The 27467-nt window shown below is 35.0% G+C and overlaps 2 protein-coding genes across 4 annotated transcripts; both read right to left on the bottom strand.

Moving 5' to 3' along the window:
- Positions 1 to 6285: 6285 nt before the first annotated feature.
- LOC101888350 (peritrophin-48) lies at positions 6286 to 10318 on the bottom strand. The gene is made up of 3 exons (XM_005181128.3): positions 10166 to 10318; positions 7287 to 7858; positions 6286 to 7212 (listed from the first exon to the last, which is right to left on the bottom strand). The coding sequence occupies exons 1-3, from the start codon at positions 10167 to 10169 to the stop codon at positions 6400 to 6402; spliced, it is 1389 nt and encodes a 462-aa protein (XP_005181185.2). The 5' UTR covers positions 10170 to 10318; the 3' UTR covers positions 6286 to 6399.
- Positions 10319 to 15565: 5247 nt separating this feature from the next.
- Positions 15566 to 19684, bottom strand: LOC101889919 (peritrophin-48). 3 transcript variants are annotated; one of them, XM_059128997.1, is made up of 4 exons: positions 19618 to 19684; positions 16868 to 17562; positions 16179 to 16801; positions 15566 to 15857 (listed from the first exon to the last, which is right to left on the bottom strand). In XM_059128997.1, the coding sequence occupies exons 1-4, from the start codon at positions 19619 to 19621 to the stop codon at positions 15647 to 15649; spliced, it is 1533 nt and encodes a 510-aa protein (XP_058984980.1). In that variant the 5' UTR covers positions 19622 to 19684; the 3' UTR covers positions 15566 to 15646. The 3 variants fall into 3 exon arrangements, with proteins under 3 accessions (XP_058984980.1, XP_058984977.1, XP_005181195.2); XM_059128994.1 differs by having other exon boundaries at positions 15566 to 16025; positions 16074 to 16801; XM_005181138.4 differs by having other exon boundaries at positions 15566 to 16801.
- Positions 19685 to 27467: the final 7783 nt, after the last annotated feature.

The raw sequence follows: 27467 nt of genomic DNA on the forward strand, positions 1-27467 counted from the left end.
TGCCCCATCTTCACACCAGATCTTGTGTGACCAAAAATATTGGGTTGTGTGAAATTTGTAGGAAATCGGATGCCTTTTTTTTCGAATTTTATGAGACTTAGAATAATTCACAATTTCCACCTTTTGTTTGGGGTGTGTGGGAGGTATTTGATGCAGTAAGCCGATATAGCCCATTTTTGCACCTGATCTGGCACTGATAAAAATATAAGGATTTGCAAAGTTTAAGCAAAATTGGCTGATCCTTTCTTGTTCTATGAGTAACATTATTTTCCATGAAAAGAGAAAATATTGCCCATCTCCGAACTCGATCTAAGTTTTACTGCTAATATTACAATGTGCTAAGTTTGGACCGTATCGGATACGCCCTTCGACACCCAGCCACGCACAGATAGACGGACGAAGGGATACCTCCTTCATTGACTGTTGTATGGGTGGCCTCAGGGGCCTCTGCTGTGGAGTAGGTGGCTTCAGGGGCCTATACTACAGAGTTGTAGAGCTCAGTGGCCTTTACTGTAGAGTGGCTGAGCCGAAGGGGCCTCTCTTGTTAAGTGCTGGCCTGAAAGGCCTCTAATATTTAGTAGCTGGCCTCAGTGGCCTCCTACTGTTGAGTAACTGGTCCAAAAACCTCTAATAATCAGCAATTAGCCATAGAGGCCTCAACTATAGAATATCAGATCTCCGAAGCCTCTACTGTGCAGCATTTTTATCGTCCATTAACAAACTCCATTGAAAATCTCATATCTCCCACTGTACGTTGGGCGCCATTCCTCCTTTAATGTTTTGATTATGCAATCATTTTTTTTTTTTTCAACTTCACAGCTTCTCTCTGGAGATTTTCAAGGATTATTACATGACTTATGGCAAATAAAATGCACTCATTATCTTTAAAATCCTATATTGACCCGAAAGTCATTTAGTCAATTCGATGTATGCTTTTCCTTTGGCTTTGATGATTCTCTTATTGGCCAACATTATAGGTTCTTGCGAATCTTGAGGACTTGTAAAAAAAATATTCTTTATGGAACACATATGGCTTGTTGCTTGTCCATTGTCAACTCACCATTTTCAGATTGTGTTCCGGCAGCAACATTAAAACAAATTATATTGGATGCCTAAAAATATGCTTTGAAAAGTGTCGATTTATTATTACAAAATATTAACAAAATTATTGTACTTGGCAGCACTGGCAGGCTATGGAGTAAGACCTTAAGAGCTACATGTTCATGTTTTCGAATATATTTAGGACATGCTCCGTGCTCTTAAGGTAAGGATAGCTTGCCCTATAAAATGACGGGCTCCTAAAATATCAAAGACAATGTTAATAATAAGAGAAAAAAAAGGAACCTATTTTGGTATCAAAGCCATACTTCATGTGAGGTACATGTTAGGTATACGAATTTCTTTTGTTCAGAGACTCGCAATGAAATTCGATTTAGAATAATTCTTCCTTTGAAAATCTTTCTCGAAAATGCGAGGTTATGGGAGATTTTGACTTCGAATGGAAACCTGTTAAACTGGCAGCAAAAATAACATAACAATTTCCAATTCTACAAATAATTTCCAATTGTAAATTCGCAAAATTCGATTGGAATTTTCTTAAAAACAATTAAACCTGGATAAATAGTTTGTTCTGAGATTTATAGTGAAATTTTGTGTAGAATATTTCTTTCTTTGACACAGTCTGCCTAAAATGAAATTTTATGTTAGTTTCAGGCGTAAACCGGAAAAGAGAAGGAATTTTGATCAACAAAAAAATTTTTTTTTTGTTTTTTTTTTTGTCAACTTTGTTTGATTGGAATTTTCTTAAAAACAATTAAATCTGGATAAATAGTTTGTTCTGAGATTTATAGTGAAATTTTGTGTAGAATATTTCTTTCTTTGACACATTCTGCCTAAAATGAAATTTTATGTTAGTTTTAGGTGTAAATTGAAAAAGAGAAGGAGTTTTGATAAGAAAAAAAATTTTTTAATATTTTTTGTCAACTTTGTTTGATTGGAATTTTCTTAAAAACAATTAAACCTGGATAAATAGTTTGTTCTGAGATTTATAGTGAAATTTTGCGTAGAATATTTCTTTCTTTGACACATTCTGCCTAAAATGAAATTTTATGTTATTTTCAGGTGTAAATTGAAAAAGAGAAGGAATTTTGATCAAAAAAAAAAATATTTTTTTGTTTTTTTTTTTTTTTTGTCAACTTTGTTGCCAATTTTTTCTTGATATAGAATGGAAATAGAGATTTGTCGTCTTTGGAGACTTATAGCAAAATTCGATGAAGAATATTTTGGCCTTTAACGTCATCCCCCTAAAATGAACAGACATTTCTGAAATTTTCGTCTTAAAATTCCTTGATAGTCGTTTATTTTATGTAAACATGAAAAATTTATTTTATATATCAAAATTGATGATATTTTTTTCATGGTACGTGTCGATTATTCAAATTATTGTAGTTCCGAAACTCACATTGAAATTTGATCTAGATTATTTCTTACTTTCACAGTTTGCCCAAAAAATGAAGTATACCGGCGGATTTTGACTTAGAATGAAAACGTGTTAAATTAGCAGCATAGAAACGTAAACGCACAATTTCCACTTTTAATATGCAAATTTCGATTGTGATTTTCTGAGAAACTATTAAACCTAGATATATGATTTATTCGGAGATTTATAGTGAAATTTTATGTAGAATATTTCCTTCCTTGACACTATCTGTCCAAAATGAAATTTTATGTTACTTTCAGGCATCAACTCGAAAGGGAAGAAGAAACTTTGATCAGAAATTTGTTTTTTTTTGAGTTTTTATTTTTCTCAATATTGTTGCGAAAATATTCTGCATATATATTGGAAAGAGAGATTTGTTTTCTTTGGAGACTTATAGTGAAATTTGATGAAGAATAATTTGGTCTTTGACGTCATCATGCTAAAGTGATGTTTTTTGTGGGAGAATTTTACATAAACACACATAAGCTAAAAATGTGTTTTTAGGGGTGAGGTGAAAAAAAAAAACTGCAATAAAGTCAAACGCCATAATTTAAAATTTTTTTCTTTAATTTTTTGAATGAAAACAAAAAATATCGGAAATAGCATAAAATTTTAGAATAACTTTAGATTTGTTCGAATTGGTTACATTTCGCACGAATTATGGCCTTTAAATGGTTAATGAAACCGTCACACGCTGCCCGAATGTTGCTCTGCAGTATTTTGGCCCATTTCCGGCGAAGTGCATGCTTGAGGTGATCGACACCTTGGTATTTTTTAGTGCCAACCTCCTTGCTTTCAGAAAAAATACTTCAGACACAATAGTCCAACGGATTGGTATCCGGAGATTTTTTTTGGTGGCCATTGTGCGCTGGAAATGAAGCGAGGAATCTAATTTTGTAACCATTCTTGGGTGGTGCGCGTGCTGAGTGCTGAGTCCTGTTGGAATGTCGAAGGTCTACGGCCAAAATGTTTGTGTGCCCAAGGCCACCCTCCAGAATATTTTCGCGATAATATTCGGCATTTATTCGGATGCCATGGTCGATTAATACCAGTGGAGAGGTGGCCCACATCATCACCATGGCCGGCCAGCGCTTGAGTTCTGGTGGCCAACCGAAGGTGCACATTTTCAGCTGATCTCTTTGGTTTACAAACTGCTGGACAACGAATGTTTTCTCATCGGAGATCGGAGAAAACCAAATTCGGCAGTTCACCACTTTTGGCCAAGCGAAGCAACTCTTTAGCTCTTTTGAGTCTATTTTCTTTCTGTTGCGGTGTAAGTTCTTGCATTTTTTGGAATTTCAATGGCATTACCCCGAGCTCATTTTCCATATAGCGGTACCTCCCAAAATTCGGTATTTTAATGATTTTAGCGCCATTATTCACCGGAATTGTTTCAAATTTGGTATTTGAGATTCGTAATGGATGCTACAGCCTATGACAGAAAATTATCTGGGCAGGTTCACGTTTTCATTTAGCCCCCATATAACGGTACCTCCCGATATTCGGTATTTTAATGATTTTAGCGCCATTATTCACCGGAATTGTTTCAAATTTGGTATTTGAGATTCGTAATAGATACTACAGCCTATGACAGAAAATTATCTGGGCTGGTCCATGTCTTTGTATAGCCCCCATATAACGGTACCTCCCGATATTCGGTATTTTAATGATTTTAGCGACGTTATTCACCGGAATTGTTTCAACTTTGGTATTTGAAGTTCGAAATGGATACTACAGCCTATGACAGAAAATTATCTGGGCAGGTCCAAGTCTTCAAATAGCCCCCATATAACGGTACCTCCCTATATTCGGTATTTTGATGATTTTAGCGCCATTATTCACCGGAATTGTTTCAAATTTGGTATTTGAGATTCGTAATGGGAACTACAGCCTATGACAGAAATTTATCTGGGCAGGTCCACGTTTTCATATAGCCCCCATATAACAGTACCTCCAAAAATTGGGTATTTTGATGAAATTAGCGACATTATTCACCGGAATTGTTTCAACTTTGGTATTTGAAGTTCAAAATGGATACTACAGCCTATGACAGAAAATTATCTGGGCAGGTCCAAGTCTTCAAATAGCCCCCATATAACGGTACCTCCCTATATTCGGTATTTTGATGATTTTAGCCCCATTATTCACCAGAATTGTTTCAAATTACGTATTTGGAGTTCGTAATGGGAACTACAGTCTGTGACAGAAAATTATCTGGGCAGGTCCACGTATAGCCCCCATATAACGGTACCTCCCGATATTCGGTATTTTGATGATTTTAGCGACATTATTCACCGGAATTGTTTCAAATTTGGTATTTGAAGTTCGAAATGGCAGAAAATTATCTGCGCAGGTCCAAGTCTTCGTATAGCCCCCATATAACGGTACCTCCCGATATTCGGTGTTTTAATGATTTTAGCGACATTATTCACCGGAATTGTTTCAACTTTGGTATTTGAAGTTCGAAATGGATACTACAGCCTATGACAGAAAGTTATCTGGGCAGGTCCACGTATAGCCCCCATATAACGGTACCTCCCGATATTCGGTATTTTAATGATTTTTAATGATTCACCGGAATTGTTTCGAATTTGGTATTTGAGATTCGTAATGGATGCTACAGCCTATGACAGGAAATTATCTGGGCAGGTTCACGTTTTCATATAGCCCCCATATAACGGTACCTCCCAAAATTCGGTATTTTGATGAAATTAGCGACATTATTCACCGGAATTGTTTCAAATTTGGTATTTGAAATTCGTAATAGATACTACAGCCTATGACAGGAAATTATCTGGGCAGGTTCACGTTTTCATATAGCCCCCATATAACGGTACCTCCCAAAATTCGGTATTTTAATGATTTTAGCGCCATTATTCACCGGAATTGTTTCAAATTTGGTATTTGAGATTCGTAATGGATGCTACAGCCTATGACAGAAAATGATCTGCGCAGGTCCAAGTCTTCGTATAGCCCCCATATAACGGTACCTCCCGATATTCGGTATTTTAATGATTTTATCGACATTATTCACCGAAATTGTTTCAAATTTGGTATTTGAGATTCGTAATGGATACTACAGCCTATGACAGATAATTATCTGGGCAGAAAATTATCTGGGCAGGTCCAAGTCTTCAAATAGCCCCCATATAACGGTACCTCCCTATATTCGGTATTTTGATGATTTTAGCGCCATTATTCACCAGAATTGTTTCAAATTACGTATTTGGAGTTCGTAATGGGAACTACAGTCTGTGACAGAAAAATGTCTATGTAGGTCCAGGTCTTCGTATAGGCCCCATATATTAGTACCTCCCTATCTATATACGGTATTTTGACGAGTTTAGGTGCAATACCCACCGAAATTGTTTGAGTTATCGTATTTGACGTTAGTAATGGATGCTATAATAGCCTGTGACAGAAAATTGTCTATGCTGTTCCAGGTCTTCCGATACCTCCCTATATACGATATTTTGATGATTTTAGCTACATTATTCACCGTTTATTTCAAGTTTCGAATTTGATTATGGTAATGGCTAATGACAAACAATGCCTATGTAGGTCCACGTCGTATAGAGCCCAATATAACGGCAATATTCGGTATTTTTAAAATTTAACAGAATTTTCTAATTTTTATTTTAATTTTTTTTTTTTAATTTCCAAACTCGTTCCAAATTTTGGCCCGGCCGAACTTATTGCTTTTAAACTTGTTTTTTTTTTTTTTTTTTTTGAAAATTTGACAAATTTTGGAAACAATTTTCGTACCAGAACACTGTGATTTAATTGCTAACATTTATAGACAAAACTTAAGGTGCATTAATTAAATTTTATTAGATTATTTTGTTGAAGAGAAAACATAAATTTTTCTTTTTTTTTTTTAACGAACAATTTTAGAAACATATACTGATCTGTGTAAAATATTATTCTCCAGGGGCTGGGGTGGGGTCTCCGGCAGGTTCATCAGTTGGGGCTGGGGCTCCGGCAGGTTCATCAGTTGGGGCTGGGGCTCCGGCAGGTTCATCAGTTGGGGCTGGGGTTCCGGCAGGTTCATCAGTTGGGGCTGGGGCTCCGGCAGGTTCATCAGTTGGGGCTGGGGCTCCGGCAGGTTCATCAGTTGGGGCTGGGGCTCCGGCAGGTTCATCAGTCGGGGCTGGGGCTCCGGCAGGTTCATCAGTTGGGGCTGGGGCTCCGGCAGGTTCATCAGTTGGGGCATCAGTTGGGGCATCAGTTGGGGCATTTGGGGTCGTGGGAGCAGATGTTGTGACATCACTCAGATAGCAGGCACCATTATTCTTGCGATAAGTGCTCAAGGTGCTATTGTACAAACAGACTTGCGACTGTTCATTAAAGTAATAACCCTCTTTACATGCACCCTCCGCAATCTCTTGGCCATTGGAATTGCACGTGAAATAGTTCTGGCACGTGGGATCGACTTGATTGACCCATGTTACGGTGGCGAATTGACAACGATCACAGCCCTCGGTGGCTACGGCTTGTTGGCGGGCCACACAAGTGTTCGTAATAGTGTCGAAGTAGTTGCCAGTCGGGCAGTTGAGTTTGGTCCACACCTCCGATTTGCATTGATAATAGACGGAACAGACTTTCGTATCACCCTTGTAGTTGCCCTGATCGGCCGTTGTGCAAGGCTCCGAGGGTGGAGTGGCATTTGAGCCGACACGCTTACACATGGTTCCGTCATTTGTCAAGCACATACCTCTGGCTGTGTTGTAGACCTGAAGGAAATAAAAAAAAAAAAAACAATCGGGGTTTGTCTTGATTGGATGATGAAAGAACTAAAAATACTTACCAAATTGCCATTACATGTGCCATTCTTCATGGTGCCATCTATGCACATATGCCAGGCATTGCACTCCTCAAAGTCACCAAAGTACTTATTGTTGGCCATCAACTCGCACAGGTTGGCAACTTCGGTTAATTCACCGTTCGTATCATCCATATTGGTACACTGGCCCCAGATGCACTGGCCCTTGTCGTTGCTGAAGTATTGACCGACGGGACAACTACCACTGCCAGATTGCTGCTGTTTCGAGCAATAGATCCAGTTGACACAGTTCGAGGGATCCTGAACCCAGCCATCGTTTTTGTTTTCACATGGATTTGCAGCGCCAGCCGTGCAACCGACCATCGAGGCGGCCTGACAACTTTGGGTGTTCTTGTTAAAGGCCTGGGATGACAAGCAGTTATCCTCCTGGTAGCCGCCGTTGGCCAGGCACGTATAATACGTTTGACAATTGTCCAAGCTGGGCAATTTGGTGCCGGTCTCAACAAGTTGGCAGTAATGGGTGACGTTATAGGCAGCCATGGCTCCGTTGAGAGACACGGCCATGAAGAGGGCAATGCCGAGGAAAAGTTGTTTGCCTTTGAAAAAATACACAAATAAGGAAATTATGAATAACACATTTTTTAAATGAGGAAAAAATTTAGCTGTATCAGGTCCGGGGAAAGACTCGAAAAAATAACTTGATTTTATAATTACATTCTTTTTAAATCCAATTTTTTTTCCTCTTCTTTAAATGACCATGGGAAAGAAAATAATATAAAAACTAAATAATTCAATATTTTTTTTTTCATTTTTAAAACATCCCTGCCTATAGCTCCTGTGGAGGTTGCAAAAAAAAGATTTAAATGAGGTTTAAATTTGACAAAGTGATAATTTTTGGACTTTTTCAAAAAAAGGGGGCGAAAAAGACTCCAACATAAAAATCGAGGCAGCTGATGTCAAAGGATAAAATTTTCCCCATCAAATTTCATTATGGCTCGCCAAATACGGGAAATCGCTAGATGTAATATAGGTCTATAAAAATTGGGGATAAATTGGAAAATGTTACATTTTTTGGTCATTTTTTCTTTTGGCGTTTTTCAATAATGGATCGAAAATGACTTAAATACCTCTGTATAGGCAGTTGGTGTCAAAGGATGAAATGTTCTTTATTAAATTTCATTATGAGTCTCAGAACAAGAAAAATCCGTAGCTCAAATATAAGTCCATGAAAATGGGGTTGAATTTTGGACCATTTGAACATTTTTGGCCAATTTTTTTTGACGTTTTTCAATAATGGGTCGAAAAGTACTCTAATATAAATTTCTAGACAGATAATGTCAAAGGATAAAAAATTCCTCATCAAATTTCATTATGAGTCATCAAAGAAGAGAAATCGGTAGCTCCAATGTAAGTCCATGAAAATAGGGTTGAATTTTGGACTATTTGAACATTTTTGGTAATTTTTTGCGTTTTTCAATTATGGATCAATAACTACTCTGAAAATTTGTTTTTAGCCTGATGATGACAAAGGATAAAAAAATCCTCATCAAATTTCATTATGGGTCATTGAAGAAGAGAAATCGGTAGCTCAAAAGTAAGTCTATAAAAATGGGGGTTAAATTGGACAATGCAACATTTTTTGGCCATTTTTTTGGCGTTTTTCAACAATGGATTGTAAACGACTTAAATACCTCTGTATAGGCAGCTGGTGACAGAGGATGAAATGCTCTTTATTAAATTTCATTATGAGTCTCAGAACAAGAAAAATCCGTAGCTCAAATATAAGTCCATGAAAATGGGGTTGAATTTTGGACCATTTGAACATTTTTGGCAATTTTTTTTAGCGTTTTTCAATAATGGGTCGAAAAGGACTCTGAAATTGTTTTTAGCCAGCTAATGTTAAAGGGTAAAAAATTCCTTAAGAAATTTTATTATGGGTGTCGGAACAAGAGAAATCGGTAACTCCAAAGTAAGTCTATAAAAATGGGGGTTAAATTGGACAATTTGACATTTTTTGGTCATTTTTTGGCGTTTTTCAATAATGGATCGAAAACGACTTAAATACCTCTGTATAGGCAGCTGGTGTCAAAGAATGAAATATTCTTTATAAAATTTCACTATAGGTCTCAGAACAAGAGAAATCGGTAGCTCAAATATAAGTCCATGAAAATAGGTTTGAATTTTGGACCATTTGAACATTTTTGGCAAATTTTTTGGCGTTTTTTCAATTATGGATCAATATCTACTCTAAAAATTATTTTTAGCCAATTGATGACAAAGGATAAAAAATTCCTCATCAAATTTCATTATGAGTCATCAAAGAAGAGAAATCGGTAGCTCCAAAGTAAGTCTATAAAAATTGGGTTTTAATTGGACAATGAGAGAATTGTTGGTCATTTTTTGGACTTTTTTTTTAAATGGGTCGAAAAGAGCTCTAATACAAATTTCTAGGCAGCTGATGTCAAAGGATGAAACGTTCTTCATTAAATTTCACTATAGGTCTCAGAACAAGAGAAATTGATAGCTCAAATATTTATCCATAAAAATGGACTTTAAAAATGGCCCATTTGAGCGTTTTTGGTTATTGTTTTATGACTTTTTTGTTATTTGTAAAGCACAATTTATTACAAACGTTTCTTAAGTGGGAGGATGCCACTAGAAGAAATATTTAAAAAAAAATCACTATGTGATCCGCAATGATTTTTTTTCCTGCAAATGTAATGTGGTTTTAGAAAACCAGGATAAATTCCATAGAGAAAAAAGGCAGGCAAGACTTAGTTTTAGGAATTCACTGCTATTTCACTTTTTTATGAAACACTTTTTCACATTTTTTTTGTTTTTTTTTTTTTTTTAAATAATTTTAGTTATTCCTTTTGTATTTTTATTTCAGTATATAAACTCACCCATATTGAAGGTAGTTCTTCTTTCGAAATTCGAACTCTTTTTGCTGGTTTTGTAATAACCGTTTCTAAGTTTCCTTGGATACTGTTTGAATCAATGAAATGGAAATTGCCTTTTATAGATGGCTTCGTCGGAGGTCGAATGAATAATATCCAATTTTATTAAATTAGCTATTCTAATATCTAACTACGCATTCGTGATAGCGATTAATGAAACAAAAAAATATTTTAATCTTTTTTATTTTGCTTTAATTCGATAAGATTAAGGGCGTTAATGAACAATTTCACCAAAAAATAAAAAAAAAACTGAAAACAAAAATTTATCTAAATTCATTGGAAAATCACGATCGATTGGGTTTTCATTAGAATATTTACTTAATATTTTTTAAAATATTATTTAGTTTTATGCATAGATGAATGGCTGTCTTGAAGAGGATATTTTAAGATTTCCAATGGTTTTTGGAAAAATTGTAAAAATGACCAAAAATTCCCCTGAAGTCCGAATTTCAACAATTTTTCCTTGAGATATATTATAGTTAGAGATTTCTAGTTTCTGCTAACCCATAATGCAATTTGATAAGGAATATTTCTTCCATTGACCTCATCTTCATAACACAAATTATAATGGTCGTTTTGGCCAAAATTGGGAAAAAAGCAAAAGATGACCAAAAAATGTCTTAATGACTTAATAGATACTGATTTTCACTAAGATTTATTACAGTAAGAGATTTTTTGTGTTCGGTGAGCCATAATGAAATTTGATGAGGAATATTTCTTCCATTGACATCATCTTCTTAACTTGAACTCTAATGGTCGTTTTTGGCCAAAATTGGGAAAAAAGCAAAATATGACCAAAAAATTGCATAAAGTCCGAATTGTTTTCCAATTTTTACTGAGATGTATTATAGTTAGAGATTTCTTGTATTTGGTGACCCATAATGAAATTTGATGGGAAATATTTCTTCCATTGACATCTTCTTCCTAACACGAAAAATAATGGTCATTTTTGGCCCCAATTGCCAAAATATCCAAAAATGGCCAAAAAATGCCTTAATGACTTAATAGATTTTGATTTTCACTGAGATGTATTATAGTTAAAGATTTCTTGAGTTTTGTTACCCTTGCTGAAATGTAAGTAGGAATATTTCTTCCATTGACCTCATCTTGATAACACAAATTATAATGGTCGTTTTTGTCCAAAATTGGGAAAAAAGCAAAATATGACCAAAAAATCGGATAAAGTCCAAATTGTTTTCCAATTTTTACTGAGATGTATTATAGTTAGAGATTTCTTGTGTTTAGTGACCCATAATGAAATTTGATGAGGAATATATGTTTCATTGACATCTTCTTCCTAACACGAAATATAGTTGTCGTTTTTGGCCGCAATTGGCAAAATATCCAAAAATGGCCAAAAATGGCTTAATGACTTAATATATACTGATTTTCACTAAGATGTATTACAGTTAGAGATTTACTGGTTTTGGTGACCCATAATGAAATTTGATAAGGAATATTTCTTCTACCGACATTACTACTCTAGCATGAACTATAATGGTCGTTTTTGGGTCCAATTTCCAAAAAAATGCAGAAATTACCAAAAAAAATCGCATAAAGTCCAAATTGCTACCGATTTTTATGGTTATACATTATAGCTAGAGATTTCTTGTGTTCGGTGACCCATAATGAAATCTGATAAAGAATATTTCACTTTTTGACATCATCTTCCTAAAACGGATCATAACGACCGTTTTTGGCCTCGATTTGGAAAATGCGCAAAAAAATGACCAAAAATTCCCATAAAGGCCAAATTGTTAATGATTTTTTATTAATAAATAAAATGGCTGCAGTTTTTATGTGCATAATGACCTATAGTAAATTTTCTCTCTCTAATTACCCAGCAGTTTTTTTTGTTTAATTTTCTTGTGGGAAAAAATTGCGAACAAATGTAAAAAAATGACCAAAAATATGACTTCTTCATAGCGACTTGTGTTTATGCTTCAGATATCTCTTTGTCGCCGATCCATAGTGAAGTTTGATGATGTCCGCCCCTCTAACAGAAGGTCTCGCCATTTCAAAAAAAAAAAATAAATAAATAAAAAATAAATAAAAATAAATATTGAAAATTTTTAACCCTCAGCTTAAGTTATGGAGCTTTTAAGATATTCTGAGACCTTAAGAAAATTTTAATGGTCAACTCTACTGTATCTATCTATGCTTTGTTTCAATTGGATTTTAAGACTTTATTGAAAAAAAAAAAAAAAAAAACAAATGGACCAAAAAGACCCCTGTGTTGAGTCGCTTGAGGGTTAATGTTTTGTACACAATTGTTCTATGTTCACTTTTCTACAATATTGCCAAAGGGACTATGTATGTAGAATTCAAGGATTACCTAAAAACCTCGAGTTGAATTTTAACAAAAATCTCTTGGAAGGTGGGAGCAATAATCTCCCCCCCCCAAACCCTTTTCCCCGCATTTTTAAGCTCTTCTTACTGTAATCTTATAGAAAATAGACCAAGTCTAATTTTTTAAGGATATTTTTTGCTCATATCAAAAACGTTTAAATATTTTTTAAATTATTGCATTTTTTGTAGTCTTCCATAGATCGAATTAGCACCCTTGGTAACCTGGTCTTAGTACCTTGAAATAATTATTTGAATTTTTTCTCGTTGTGTTTACAAGTTCGTCATCACCCATAAAACAATTCAGGTTCGTTCATGTGCCCCCCAAAAATTCTAATTTCATTTGAAGAAATGAAAAATAAAACAAAATAAATAACGCCATTGACCGTTGGGCGCCATTTTTATCATCATCACAATTATGATTAGTTCCCTAACCCAATATTATGTTGTAATATTCCATAACCTTGAATTAATTTCATCATTTTTCTTTCGAATTCAATTAAAAGCGAATATTTAACAGAATACCAAGAACTAAAAAAAAAACTAATTAAATTTCATATCTATGGAAATTAGAATTTGGCATAGCCCCTCAACATTGTATGCTATCTTTGTGTTAATTGAATTCATTGGAACTCCTCTAGTTTGGTTTGGAATTATGTTCCGACCGCTAAGGAAATAGTTTTTAATCTCGATAAAACGTGATATTTTTAAGGAAAACAATTCCCAGAATTTTGGCTTATCTAATTGGGGTTTGGCATGAGTCAGCTGTATTTCATAATGAGATAATTATTGAATAAAAAAAAATAATTATAATTTGGAGATCTTGAAATAAAACAGCAAATTTATGCAAAAAAAAAAAATGATTCAAGGTTTACCCGGGCTATAAATACATAAATAAATATATATATATATATATATATATATATATATATATATATATATATATGTATATATATATATATATATATATATATATATATATATATATATATATATATATATATATATATATATATATATATATATATATATATATATGTATATATATATATATATATATATATATATATATATATATGTATATATATATATATATTTATGTATTTATAGCCCGGGTAAACCTTGAATCATTTTTTGTTTTTTTTGTATAAATTTGCTGTTTTATTTCAAGATCTCCAAATTAAAATTATTTTTTTTATTCAATAATTATCTCATTATGAAATACAGCTGACTCATGCCAAACCCCAATTAGATAAGCCAAAATTCCAAATTCGAAACAATTCTGCAGCTAGAGTGGTTACCACAGACGGACATCTATATCTGTGTATATATATATATATATATATATATATATATATATATATATATATATATATATATATATATATATATATATATATATATATATATATATATATATATATATATATATATATATACACAGATATAGATGTCCGTCTGTGGTAACCACTCTAGCTGCAGAATTGTTTCGAATTTGGTATTTGAAGTTCTAAATTAATACTACAGCCTAAGACAGAAAATTGTCTGTGTAGGCCCACGTCTTCGTATAGACCCCATATAACTGTAGCTCCCGATATTCGGTATTTTGATGATTATAGCAACAATATTTACCAGAATTGTTTCGAATTTAGTATTTGAAGTTCGTAATCGATATTACCGCCTAAGGCAGAAAATTGTCTGTACAGGTCCACGTCTTCGTATAGCCCCCATATAACTGTACCTCCCGATATTCGGTATTTTGATGATTTTAGCGACATTATTTACCGGAATTGTTTCGAATTTGGTATTTGAAGTTCGTAATTGATACTACAGTCTAAGCCAGAAAATTGTCTGTGCAGGTCCACCTCTTCGCATAGCCCCTATATAACGGTACCTCCCGATATTCCGTCGTCTTGCCAATAGATATATAGAAACTCACGAGGGTCAGCTCGCCTATATAGATTCCCTTTAGCTGGCTGACTGGCTATATATTGAATCTCGGTCCCTCTATATTGGCTCCCTGGCCCCCACTGGCTTTCTAGTTCGCCGATAGATGGACTCCCGATTATTCTATCTTGCCGATAGATATATAGACTCTTAGGAGTTCCAGCTCGCCCATATAGACACCCTATAGCTGGCTGGATGGCTGGCGATATATAGATTCGTTGGTCCTCTACCTTGTCGATATATTGACTCTCTTTGGCCCTGCAGCTCGCCAATATATTGACTTCTTGGCCCTCTAACTTGCCTATATACCCACTGCCTGAACCTCATTCTTGCCGATATATTTGAATCCCAGCTAGAGGACCTGCTCTTCGATACAGAGAATCCTTGGCCCTTCAGCTTCCCTTATATAGACTTCCTGGCCTTTCAGCTCGACTAAATATCACTCCTTGAACGTCTCTCGCTCTCCTAGTTTGAAGGCCAACTCGTCGATTTATAGAATTTTCGTGCCGCCAGCTGCCACAAATTGACAGGCTTTGTAGCTCGTCTATATAGACTGACCTCCTGGCCATCTAACTATCAGATATGTAGATTTTCGGACTCTTAAGCTTGCCGATATGTAAACTCCCGGATCCTCAGATATATGAAATCCCTTATGCTCTTATGCTTATGCAGATATATAGACTCTTTGGCTCTCTAGCTTGTCTAGCTAGGCTCCCTGCCCTATATCGCCCATATATAGAATCCTGGCTCGCCCATATTTCTACTACCTGAGGTTCTAGCTTGCCGATACATAGACTCTCTACAATTCGTAGATATATTAGGACTCCCCGGCCCTCTAGCTTTCCCATATATAGACTTCCTGGCCATCTGACTAGCCAAGAGAGAGGACAGACAAGCATAGAATCCCTGGCCCTCCCGCTTGTCGATATATAGCCCCTCTAACTCCCTGATATAAATCGCTTGCCCTGGCCTCCCTTGTCCTCCAGTTCGCCCACAGGGACATATCGAAACCCCGATCCTTCAGCCCTAGCAGAGAAGAAAGAAACACCCATATAGTTTAAATGAACGCATAGTATTTTATTTTCGAAACGTAATCCAGCTTCAGCTGGGTATCGAGAAAATTGGAAACTTGGTTTAGGCAGTGGAAGTGCCGGTGCTGCTGGATGTATCTGTACCAGTGGAAGTGCCGGTGCTGCTGGATGTATCTGTACCAGTGGAAGTGATAGTGGAGGTACCGGAAGTGTCAGTGGAGGTACAGGAAGTGTCAGTGGAGGTACCGGAAGTATCAGTGGAGGTACTGGAAGTACAGGAGGTGCCGGAAGTGCCAGTAGAAGTACCAGTGGAAGTGCCAGTGGAAGTACCGGAAGTATCAGTGGAAGTGCCAGTAGAAGTGCCAGTGGAAGTACCAGTGGAAGTACCAGTGGATGTACCAGTGGAAGTTCCGGAAGTACCAGTGGAAGTACCGGAAGTATCAGTGGAAGTGCCAGTGGAAGTACCAGTGGAGGTACCGGTGGAAGTACCAGTGGAGGTACCAGTGGAGGTACCGGTGGATGTGCCAGTAGAAGTACCAGTGGAAGTTCCGGAAGTGCCAGTGGAAGTACCGGAAGTATCAGTGGAAGTACCAGTGGAGGTACCAGTAGAAGTACCAGTGGAGGTACCGGTGGATGTGCCAGTAGAAGTACCAGTGGAAGTGCCGGAGGTACCAGTAGAAGTACCAGTAGAAGTACCAGTAGAGGTACCAGTAGAAGTACCCGTGGAGGTACCGGTGGATGTACCAGTGGAAGTACCAGAAGTGCCACTGGAGCTATCAGAACCGGCGGGAGCACTTGCATTCGGGGCATCAGATGTGGTGGCATCGCTGCTGCTGCCATCCGTGGTGGTGTCAGTGTCCGAACTTGGCTTGTAGTACTGGGGATTACAACAACCCAACATCGGATCACTCACACCCATGACACAGGCTCCGACACGCTCATCAAAATAGCTACCATTGGCACAATAACCCGAAGATACCTCCACGCCGTTGACGCAGTACAAATAACCCGTGCAGTTCGAGGCGGAATACATATTGACAAAGGAATTGGTGCTGCCCTCACAACGGTCACAGTCATTGCGGGCCTCCATGCGATTCACACACGTCTGGCTAACGGTGTCATAAAACTCTCCCGTGGGACATTGAGCGATTTGATAGTAGCTGCCATCACAGATCTTATAGGTGTCACAGCTGGGGCCGGCAGCTTTGACGTTCTTGGTACTGCAGGTATTGGGCACCAAGAAGGGGTCATTTGTAACCTAGATATGGGGAGGGTGAAACATTCAATGAGTTCCATTACATGGGTTAGATGTGGCACCACCTACCTGGGAACATGTCACCCATTGGGGATATTCACACATCATTGTCAGAACATTGTAGACCAGACCATCGGAACAGACGCCGCTCTGCAAAACACCATCCACGCACTTGTTCCAGCCATTGCAGGCGGAAGCACTGCCAAAGAACAGACCGCCCGGTATGAAGTTACACAAGTTCAGGGGCAGAGATATGGTAATGGAAATTGAGCTACCGCTGTCACCGCTGCCATCCTCAATACTGATATTACTGTCGACTTCAGGCGTCGCCTCTACGCAGTTATAGTCGCTGGGATAGACACAGGCCTGTTTGACGGGATTGAAGTATTCGCCAAAGGGACAGCTGGCGCGCATCGGACCAGTTTGGCTGCAATAATAGAAATCGGTACAGGAGTTTTCCACGGGTGCCCATGATCCAATTTGATAACCCGAACAGGGTACACTACTCGCCGAGGTGCATTGGACCTGATCCTGGGGCATACAACTTTGATGGTCCTTGCTGAAGATTAAACCGTTGTCACAGATCTGACGAGTGGCCACACCGCCTCGGCACTCGTAGTAGGCATCGCAGGCATCCAGCGAGGAGATCATGAGGCCATCATTGACCAGGGCGCAGAGGTGATTCACATTGAATTTTGTGGAAAAGCCCTGGATGCCAATGGCAAGGGTGGCAACTAAGGCCAACATGAGAGGGATTTTGGTACCTGAGAGAGAGAGAGAGAGAGAGAGAGAGAAGGAGACAAAAAATTATAAATAATATGTATCTAGATAAAGTATTTCAGTTTTCTAGAAAATATAGATAAAGTATCTGCTTTGGTATGAAGGGTACAGATAAAGTATCTAATTTTTTTGGGGGAATCGTAGATAAAGTATCTTTGCTATCCCAACAAACTTGAAAATCGTAAATAATGTATCTTTTGTATTCAATCGGTGTGGATAAAGTAAATAACCCAGGCTATGTATCTACGTTACCCAAATCACCTGGATAAAGTATCTACAACGTGAAAAATGTATCTACATGATCAAAGCAACCTAGATAATGTATCTACATTGTCTAAATATTCTTGACATTGTATCTGGAACTTGAAAAATGTATCTACATTACCAAAGCTACCTAGATAATGTATCTACCCTACCCAAATAATCTAGATAAAGTATCTACAACGAAAAAAATGTATCTACATGACCAAAGCTACCTAGATAATGTATCTACGTTACCCAAATTATCTGAATAAAGTATATACAACGTGAAAAATGTATCTACATGACCAAAACTTCCTAGATAATGTATCTACGTTACCCAAATTATCTGGATAAAGTATCTACAACGTGAAAAGTGTATCTACATGACCATAGCTTCCTAGATAATGTATCTACGTTACCCAAATAATCTGGAAAAAGTATCTACAACATGAAAATGTATCTACATGACCAAAGCTACCTAGATAATGTATCTACATTATCTAAATAACCCAGGTTATGTATCTACGTTACCCAAATTATCTGAATAAAGTATCTACAACGTGAAAAATGTATCTACATGACCAAAACTTCCTAGATAATGTATCTACGTTACCCAAATTATCTGGATAAAGTATCTATAACGTGAAAAATGTATCTACATGACCATAGCTTCCTAGATAATGTATCTACGTTACCCAAATAATCTGGAAAAAGTATCTACAACATGAAAAATGTATCTACCTGACCAAAGCTACCTAGATAATGTATCTACATTATCTAAATAACCCAGGTTATGTATCTACATTACCCAAATAATCTGGATAAAGTATCTGCAACGTGAAAAATGTATCTACATGACCAAAACTACCTAGATAATGTATCTACGTTACGCAAATTATCTGGATAAAGTATCTATAACGTGAAAAATGTATCTACATGACCATAGCTTCCTAGATAATGTATCTACGTTACCCAAGTAATCTGGAAAAAGTATCTACAACATGAAAAATGTATCTACATGACCAAAGCTACGTAGATAATGTATCTACATTATCTAAATAACCCAGGTTATGTATCTACGTTACCCAAATAATTTGGATAAAGTATCTACAAAGTGAAAAATGTATCTACATAACCAAAGCTACCTAGATAGTGTATCTACATTATCTAAATAATCTCGACATTGTATCTACAACGTGAAAAATGTATCTACAAGACCAAAGCTACCTAGATAATGTATCTACGTTATGTAAATAATATCAATATTGTATCTACAACGTGAAAAATGTATCTACATTGTTCAAAACAACCTAGGTAATGTATCTACGTTAGGTAAATAATATCGACATTGTATCTGGAACTTAAAAAATGTATCTACGATATCCAAACAACACAGGTAATGTATCTACGTTACCCAAATAATCTAGATAAAGGATCTACAACGAAAAAAATGTATCTACATTACCAAAGATAATGTATCTACTTTATCTAAAAAAATTTCGAAATTGTATCTACAAAGTGAAAAATGTATCTACATTGTCCAAACAACCTGGGTAATGTATCTACGTTACCTAAATAGACTGGATAAAGTATCTACAACGTGAAAAATGTATCTACGTTACCCATTGTATCTACCCTATAAAAAGGAGTTAGATAATGTATCTACAACGAAAATAACGTTTCTACACTGTTCAAAACATGTGTCCAAATTATCAAGAAGATATATTTTTTTGGTCACAATTTTACACACACACACACTTTTTCAAATACCCGACACGTCCTTATGCTATCCTTACCCATGTTTATTTTTCTGCCTTTGAGTCTATTTAAATGTTCTTTCTTGGGAATTAAATCGAAAACTGTTTTCATAACATTGAAAATTTTGCTAATTTATAGTACTTCAGAACTGGATCATATCTTGAAATTGTTGTCCAAAGGAAAACAACATGGACATCATCGCAAAAATCAGACACATTGTCTACGTTTATCAGCGGAACATAATGATTGATCTGTGTTTTTTCCACTGCTGCGAACAATTAACGTAATCTTGGCAATTTCGACGATAATTCGATTTGTACCGATGTCATAATGGATGGGGATGAGTAATGCGTTTTAAAAATACCCTCTTCGCTAATACATTAGGTCTAAATTTAACTTTTTCACGAAATTAGTCCAGAATACTTTAAATACTGTGGAATGTTAAGCCCAGGCAGATCCAAAAGTAAGATCGATGATTTGTTATTGAAAATAAAAATAGATAAATTATCTAAATTGGTTGCATGCGCAAAAGATGTAGAAAAAAACAAAATGTTAGCCTCAGCAAGGCTCAGTCCGAAGTTCGTTGGAGGTAATTTTTTCGAGAATGACAGAGTATTTTTAGGGTTTGTTGCGGAGAGTTGCAGCTGAGGATTGTCTGCGGTTGTGAAAGAAGTTTAGAGGTAAGTTTTGTAGCTAAGATACATAGATTGGGAATAGATTTTCTTATGGGACATTTTTGGTGATTTTAAGTTTTTTTTTTTTAGGGTAATATAAGAAACCTGCGTAATAATTCAAATTAGGGGTATGATGTCAATGGAAGAATTGTTTGGCATACGATTTAACTAAGGGTCACTAAGCAAAAAAAATCTGTAACTTTCATAGATACCCATAAAAAATCGCAAACAAATTGGGTCATGGCTGAAATGTTTTCCACTTTTTGTTTTTTTTCCGTAATATAGACAAAACGACCATTATTTTAAACATTGGGCTAGTAATGCGAATGGAAGAAATATTCTGCACTAAATTTTATTAGGGGTCGCCGAAGATAAGAAATCTCCAAGTATAATAGATAATAATAAAAAATCGTTGCCAATTTGGGTCATTTTCATAGATTTTGGTCATTTTGTAATTTTTTTTCCAATTTGGAGGCAAAAACGTGCTTTTCTACTCATGCTAGGAGCATGGAGTAAAGGACAATAATATTCTCCATTAAATTTCACTATGAGCCGTCTAAGACAAGAAATTTGTATCTATAAAACATTTCAATAAAAATCGTTATGAATTTGGCACTTGTGATAATGTTTGCCCTTTTCTCAATTCCTACCAAAAACTTCCATTTCTACTCATGCCAGGCGAATATACTAAGAGGAAGAAATGTTCTCCATCAAATTTCACTATGGGCTATCCTTCACACCAAATCCATATCTATAATACATTTCCATAAAAATCGCTAACATTTTGACCCAAATTGTGCTCAAATGCTCATTTTGGACATTTTTCAATTTGGTGGAAAAAACGTCCGCTGTTCTTCATGTTGCGGGAATAGTGTAAAAGGAGGACATATTCTCCATCAGATTTCACTTTGGGTTATCTTTTACACGAAATCTGTATGTTTAATATGTTTCCAAAAAAATCGCTAACAATTTGTCCCTAGTGACTATTTTTGGGTATTTTCACACTTTTCCCCAACTTTTCCCCAATTGAGGTCAAAAACGACCATTATTTGTTATGTTAGGGGTATGATGTCAGAGAAAGAAAAATTCTACAGGATTTTTTATTAAAAGTCGCTGAATAGATAAAACCGGTAGCAACAACAAAACCCCATAAAAAATCATTAACAAATTGGGTCGTGTGAAAAAAATTGGTAATTTTGCCCTTTTTTTCAATTTGATGGCAAAAACGGCCACTGTCCTTCATGTCACGGGGGTTATGATAAAAGAAGAAATATTCTCCATCAAATTTCATTAGAGGTCGTCTTTTACACGAAATCTGTATCTATAATACATATCGATAAATTCGGCTATAATTTGCTACTAATGACAATTTTTGGTCATTTTTGTAATATTTCCCAATTGAGGTTAAAAACGTCGATTATTTGTTACGTTAGGGGGATGATGTCAAGGAACGAAAAATTCCTTGCGGTATCTTACTATGGGTCGCCGCACAGACAAAATATGTAACAACAACAAAAATCAATAAAAAATCGTTAACAAATTGGGTCATGTGACAAACTTTGGTCATTTTGGACATTTTTTAATTTGATGGCAAAAAACGGCCACTGTCCTTCATGTCATGGTGGTTATGATAAAGGAAGAAATGTTCTCCATCAAATTTCACTAGAGGTCGTCTTTCACACGAAATCTGTATCTATAATACATATCGATAAATTCGGCTATAATTTATTTCTAATGACAATTTTTGGTCATTTTTGTAACATTTCCCAATTGAGGTTAAAAACGTCGATTATTTGTTACGTTAGGGGGATGATGTCAAGGAACGAAAAATTCCTTGCGGTATCTTACTATGGGTCGCCGCACAGACAAAATATGTTACAACAACAAAAATCAATAAAAAATCGTTAACAAATTGGATCATGTGAAAAATTTTGGTCATTTTTGACTTTTTTCAATTTGATGGCAAAAACGGCCACTGTCCTTTATGTCATGGGGGTAATGTTAAAGGAAGAAATGTTCTCCATCAAATTTCACTAGAGGTCGTCTTTCACACGAAATCTGTATCTATAATACATATCGATAAATTCGGCTATAATTTATTTCTAATGACAATTTTTGGTCATTTTTGTAACATTTCCCAATTGAGGTTAAAAACGTCGATTATTTGTTACGTTAGGGGGATGATGTCAAGGAACGAAAAATTCCTTGCGGTATCTTACTATGGGTCGCCGCACAGACAAAATATGTTACAACAACAAAAATCAATAAAAAATCGTTAACAAATTGGATCATGTGAAAAATTTTGGTCATTTTTGACTTTTTTCAATTTGATGGAAAAAACGGCCACTGTCCTTTATGTCATGGGGGTAATTTTAAAGGAAGAAATGTTCTCTATCAAATTTCACAAGAGGTCGTCTTTTACATGAAATCTGTATCTATAATACATATCGCTAAATTCGGCTATTATGTATTCCTAATGACAATTTTTGGTCATTTTTGTAATATTTCCCAATTGAGGTTAAAAACGACCATTATTTGTTAGGTTAGGGGGATAATGCCAAGGGACGAAAAATTCTTTGTGGTATCTTACTTTGGGTCGCCGAATAGACAAAATATGTTACAACAACAAAAATCAATAAAAAATCGTTAACAAATTGGGTCATGTGACAAACTTTGGTCATTTTTTAATTTGATGGCAAAAAACGGCAACTGCAATTTATGTTACGGGGGTAATATTAAAGGAGGAAATGTTCTCCATCAAATTTCACTAGAGGTCGTCTTTTACGCGAAATCTGTATCTATAATATATATCGATAAATTCGGCTATAATATGCTACTAATGACAAATTTTGGTCATTTTTGTAATATTTCCCAATTGAGGTTAAAAACGACCATTATTTGTTACGTTAGGGGGGTGATGTCAAGGAACGAAAAATTCTTTGTGATATCTTACTTTGGGTCGCCGAATAGACAAAATGTGTAACAATTACAAAAACTAATAAAAAATCGATAACAAACTGGGCCATGTGACAAATTTTGGTCATTTTTTACTTTTTTCAATTTGATGCCAAAAACGGCCACTGTCCTTCATTTCACGGGGGTTATGATAAAGGAAGAAATGTTCTCCATCAAATTTCATTAGAGGTCGTCTTTTACACGAAATCTATATCTATAATTATTTTTCCAAAAAAAATCGCTAACAATTTGTCCCTAAAGACTATTTTTGGCCATTTTCGCATTTTTTTCCAATTGAGATTAAATTGGTGACAAAAGCGCCCACTGTGGTTTATGTTATGGGAATAATGTAGAAGGAGGAAATATTCTCCATCAAATTTTACTATGAGTCAGCCTTTACACGAATTCTGTATCTATGATATATATATATATCGATAAAATGTGTTAAAATTTGGGAATTTTTGGTCATTTTTGCACTCTTTCAAAATTAAGGTCAAATTCAAGAATTGCCTCTCACGTTAGCGGATGGATGTCAATGGAAAAAATATTCTCCGTCAAATTTTACTAGGGGTCACGGAACAACCGATATCGGTAATAACGATATATAACAGCAAAAAATGTGATAAAAAGTTAGACAATTATTTGTCACTTTTTGGTCGATTTTGGACGTTTTTTCAATTGAGACTCTTAACGGTATTTATTTTTCATATAAAAGGTGAGATGTCAACGGAAGAAATATTCTCCATCGAATTTCACTATAGGTCACTGAGTACACGAAGTCAATATCAATAATAAATAGCGGTGAAAAATCCGAACAAATTTGGCATCTCATTTTCATTATCATCATGACATCTCATGGTCATTTTATACTTGTTTTCAATTATTGACAAAAACGTCAATTTCTGCTCATGCTAGGAAAATGGTCTGAAAGGAAGAAGTATTCTCCATCAAATTTCACTATAGGTCACTGAGTGCGCGATACATATGTCTAGAACATATTTCGATAAAAATCGGTAAAAACTTGGCCTATATGGTAATTTTTGGTCTTTTTTGCCGCTTTCCTAAAATGAAGGGCAAATTCAAACCTTTCCTCTCTCGTTAGAGGGATTATGTCAATGGAGGAAATATTCTCCATTAAATTTCACTAGGGGTCACCGAATAACAGAAATCGGTAATAATTATATATAACAACAAAAAATGGGAAAATACTTTGTCACATATAACACAATTTTTTGGTCGATTTTGCAGTTTTTCCCAAGTTCGAGCCTTAACGGTATTTATTTCTCATATTACAGCAGTAATGTCAATGGAAGAAATATTCTCCATCAAATTTCACTATAGATCACAGAGTACATGAAATCTGTAATCATAAAAAATATCAATAAAAATGAGGAATATTTTTCCCCTATAAAAAGTGTGTTTTTGGTCGATTTTTTTACTTATTTCTAATTATGGCCGAAAATGAGCATTCTCACTCATGTGAGAGAGGTGATGTAAAGGTAACAAATAATCTCCATTGAATTTTATTAGGGGTCACCAAATACAATAAGTCTGTAGCTTTAATCTATAACAATAAAAATTGCTAACAATATGGCCCATGTGGCAAGTTTTGGTAATTTTTTACCTTTTTCCAATTGGCGCCAAAAAGGGTTATTTCTGTTGGGGCTAGGTGAAGAGTATAAAAGGAAGAAATATTCTTTATTCAATTTCACCATGGATCACTGAACACTGAAAATCTCTAACCCTGTAAGATAACAGTAAAAAATCACTAACAAATTGCTATATGTGTGAATTTTTCTCTCCCAAACTCTGCCTCGAAGTATTGGAAAAATTAAATAAAAAAACAATGAATCACCTGTCCTTACTTTCCCAGAATACTCTTTTTCATTTGATAATTCAAAATGCAAGTAGCTATCGTAAAAATATTTAATAATAGTATTATAAAAAGCAAAACAAATAAATTATAACCGCTAAAGTGAATTGCTGGGTAGCCAGGGCAAAATTTATTCATGCAATCGACAGAGCCATGGATGGACGTTCACTCAACCATTCATGCGAAAGGGATTTCCTTGCTATTTCTGGAACTGGGAATTATTTTTAAAATAAATACCAAGTTTTGGTTTTGCGAAAATTTACGATTTTCAGAAAAGACGCAGAAAAAAAACAACACCCAACTGTCAGAACTAAAATTTATTGCAGCAAACAAACGCTGGGGTCTACACTGAACTTATCGAAGTGTCAAATTTAAAGACTTATATTAGAGGAGAACTCTTGGCGTTTTGATAAGGAACCCACATCGCCGATAAAAGGCAGCACGGGACAGTTTTGGTTTGTTGGTTGGTTGGTGGCTTTTTCGAAAATAAGGTAAAAAACAAATCTGTCTGAGCATTTGATTAATCAGCTTCTGATATCATTGAGAAATTTCGTGGCTACTAGTTGTGAAAAGCGTTAATATTTAAAAGAGAAGTGGGAGTCAGAGCTGTGGTCAAAAGTATTTTAGGAAAAAAATTCAAAAAATTTTAACAAAAAAAAAAAAAAAAAAAATCCACAATGAAAAGATTTTTATCGTGTTTTTTTGTTTAAATTGAAATTTATTTTTCAAAAGAATTTTTTATTGTGGATTTTTCTTAAATAAGTTTTAAAGCAATTTTTTTAAAACTAGTTTTTTCAAAAGGTTTTTTTTATTGTGGACTTTAAAAAAAATTGAAATAAATTTTTTATTGTTTTTAAAAAAAAATTCAAATTAATTTTTTTAAAACTACTTTATTTCTATTTTCAATTTTTTAACACATTTTCAAAATAATTCCTTATTGTAGATTTTTTAATAAAATTTTTTCAGTTGTCTTAAAAAAATTCTACTGTAAAATTTATTAAATAAAATCCACAATAAGAAATTATTTTTAATTTTTTTTAAATCCACCCCAAATTTTTTTTTTTTTGAAAAAAATTACTTTTAATTTTTTTTTAGAAAATTCTATAAAAATAATTTCTTTTAAAAAAATCACCTCAATTTTTTTAGAAACAATTTTTGTTCCTACTTTCAATTTTTTAACAAATTTCAAAATATGTTCTTATTTTGGATTTTTTAAAAACAATTTCAGTTGTTTTAAAAAAACTCTACTGTAAAATTTGTTACAAAAAATCAACAATAAAAATATTTTGATTTTTTTTAAAAATCCACAAAAAAAATATTTTGAAAATAAAAATACTTTGAAATATTTTTTTTTAGGAAATTCTACAATAGTAAATTCTTTTAAAAAATCACCTCAATTTTGTTTTAGAATCCACAATAAATTTTTATACCCTACAACACTATGTGTTGGAGGTATTATAAGTTTGATTGGGCCAAAAATTATGTAACACCTCGAAATATTGGTTTCCCATATAGGAAAGTATATATGGATCTTCCTAGCTCGCCGAGCTGAGTCGATCTAGCTATGTATGTCCGTCCGTCCGTCTGTCCGTCTGTCCATGTTAATTTGTAATCACTCTACAGGTCGCAATTATGGCCCGATCTTCACGAAATTTAGAATGGAGGTGGGGCTAGGGTCAGAATAGAACCCTATTTCTTTTGGAGATGATCGCCAAATGTTTAGGGGTTGAAATGGACCAAATACTGAAAAAATGTCGGATTTTGCAGTAGCTATACAGGTCGCAATTATAGACCAATCGACACGGATTTTCGCATGTATCTAGAGTTTAGGGCGGGGAAGAAGCCTACCAATTTGGGTGGTCATCGGATAATATTTAGCGGGTAAAATAGACCATATCTTTTGTGTTGAAAAAAATCAAAATTTTTCATTAAACAGCGAATATTTTAAATCCCGGCGAAATCACAAAGCCATGACAAGGTTACTTCTGATCTTTACATTGATGTTAACATCCAACAAAACGGATATATAGCAAAATATGTGCGATATATATATCTATCAAAGAAGATATGCTTGAAAAATCTCTTATATGTCGAGAACGGCTGAACTGATTTCGACAGTTCTCATTAATTCAGAATGGCCTTTTGGCAGGAAAGAAAAAACGTCTAAAAAAATCGCATAAAACTATCTCTCTAAAGATGAAAATATTGATTTTGTAAAATTTTCTCATATTTTTTTCAATTTTGTCATATTTTTGGCATATTTTTATTTTGAATTAAACATTTGGTAATATTTCTACAGCTAACAAAACTAAGTAGTTAGGATATCAGGATATCATATACAGATCGCATTTATGGCCCGATCCTTACGAAATTTTGCATGGGTATA

This window comes from Musca domestica, unplaced genomic scaffold, assembly GCF_030504385.1.
Source record: "Musca domestica strain aabys unplaced genomic scaffold, Musca_domestica.polishedcontigs.V.1.1 107, whole genome shotgun sequence".
Taxonomy (NCBI): Eukaryota; Metazoa; Arthropoda; class Insecta; order Diptera; family Muscidae; genus Musca; species Musca domestica.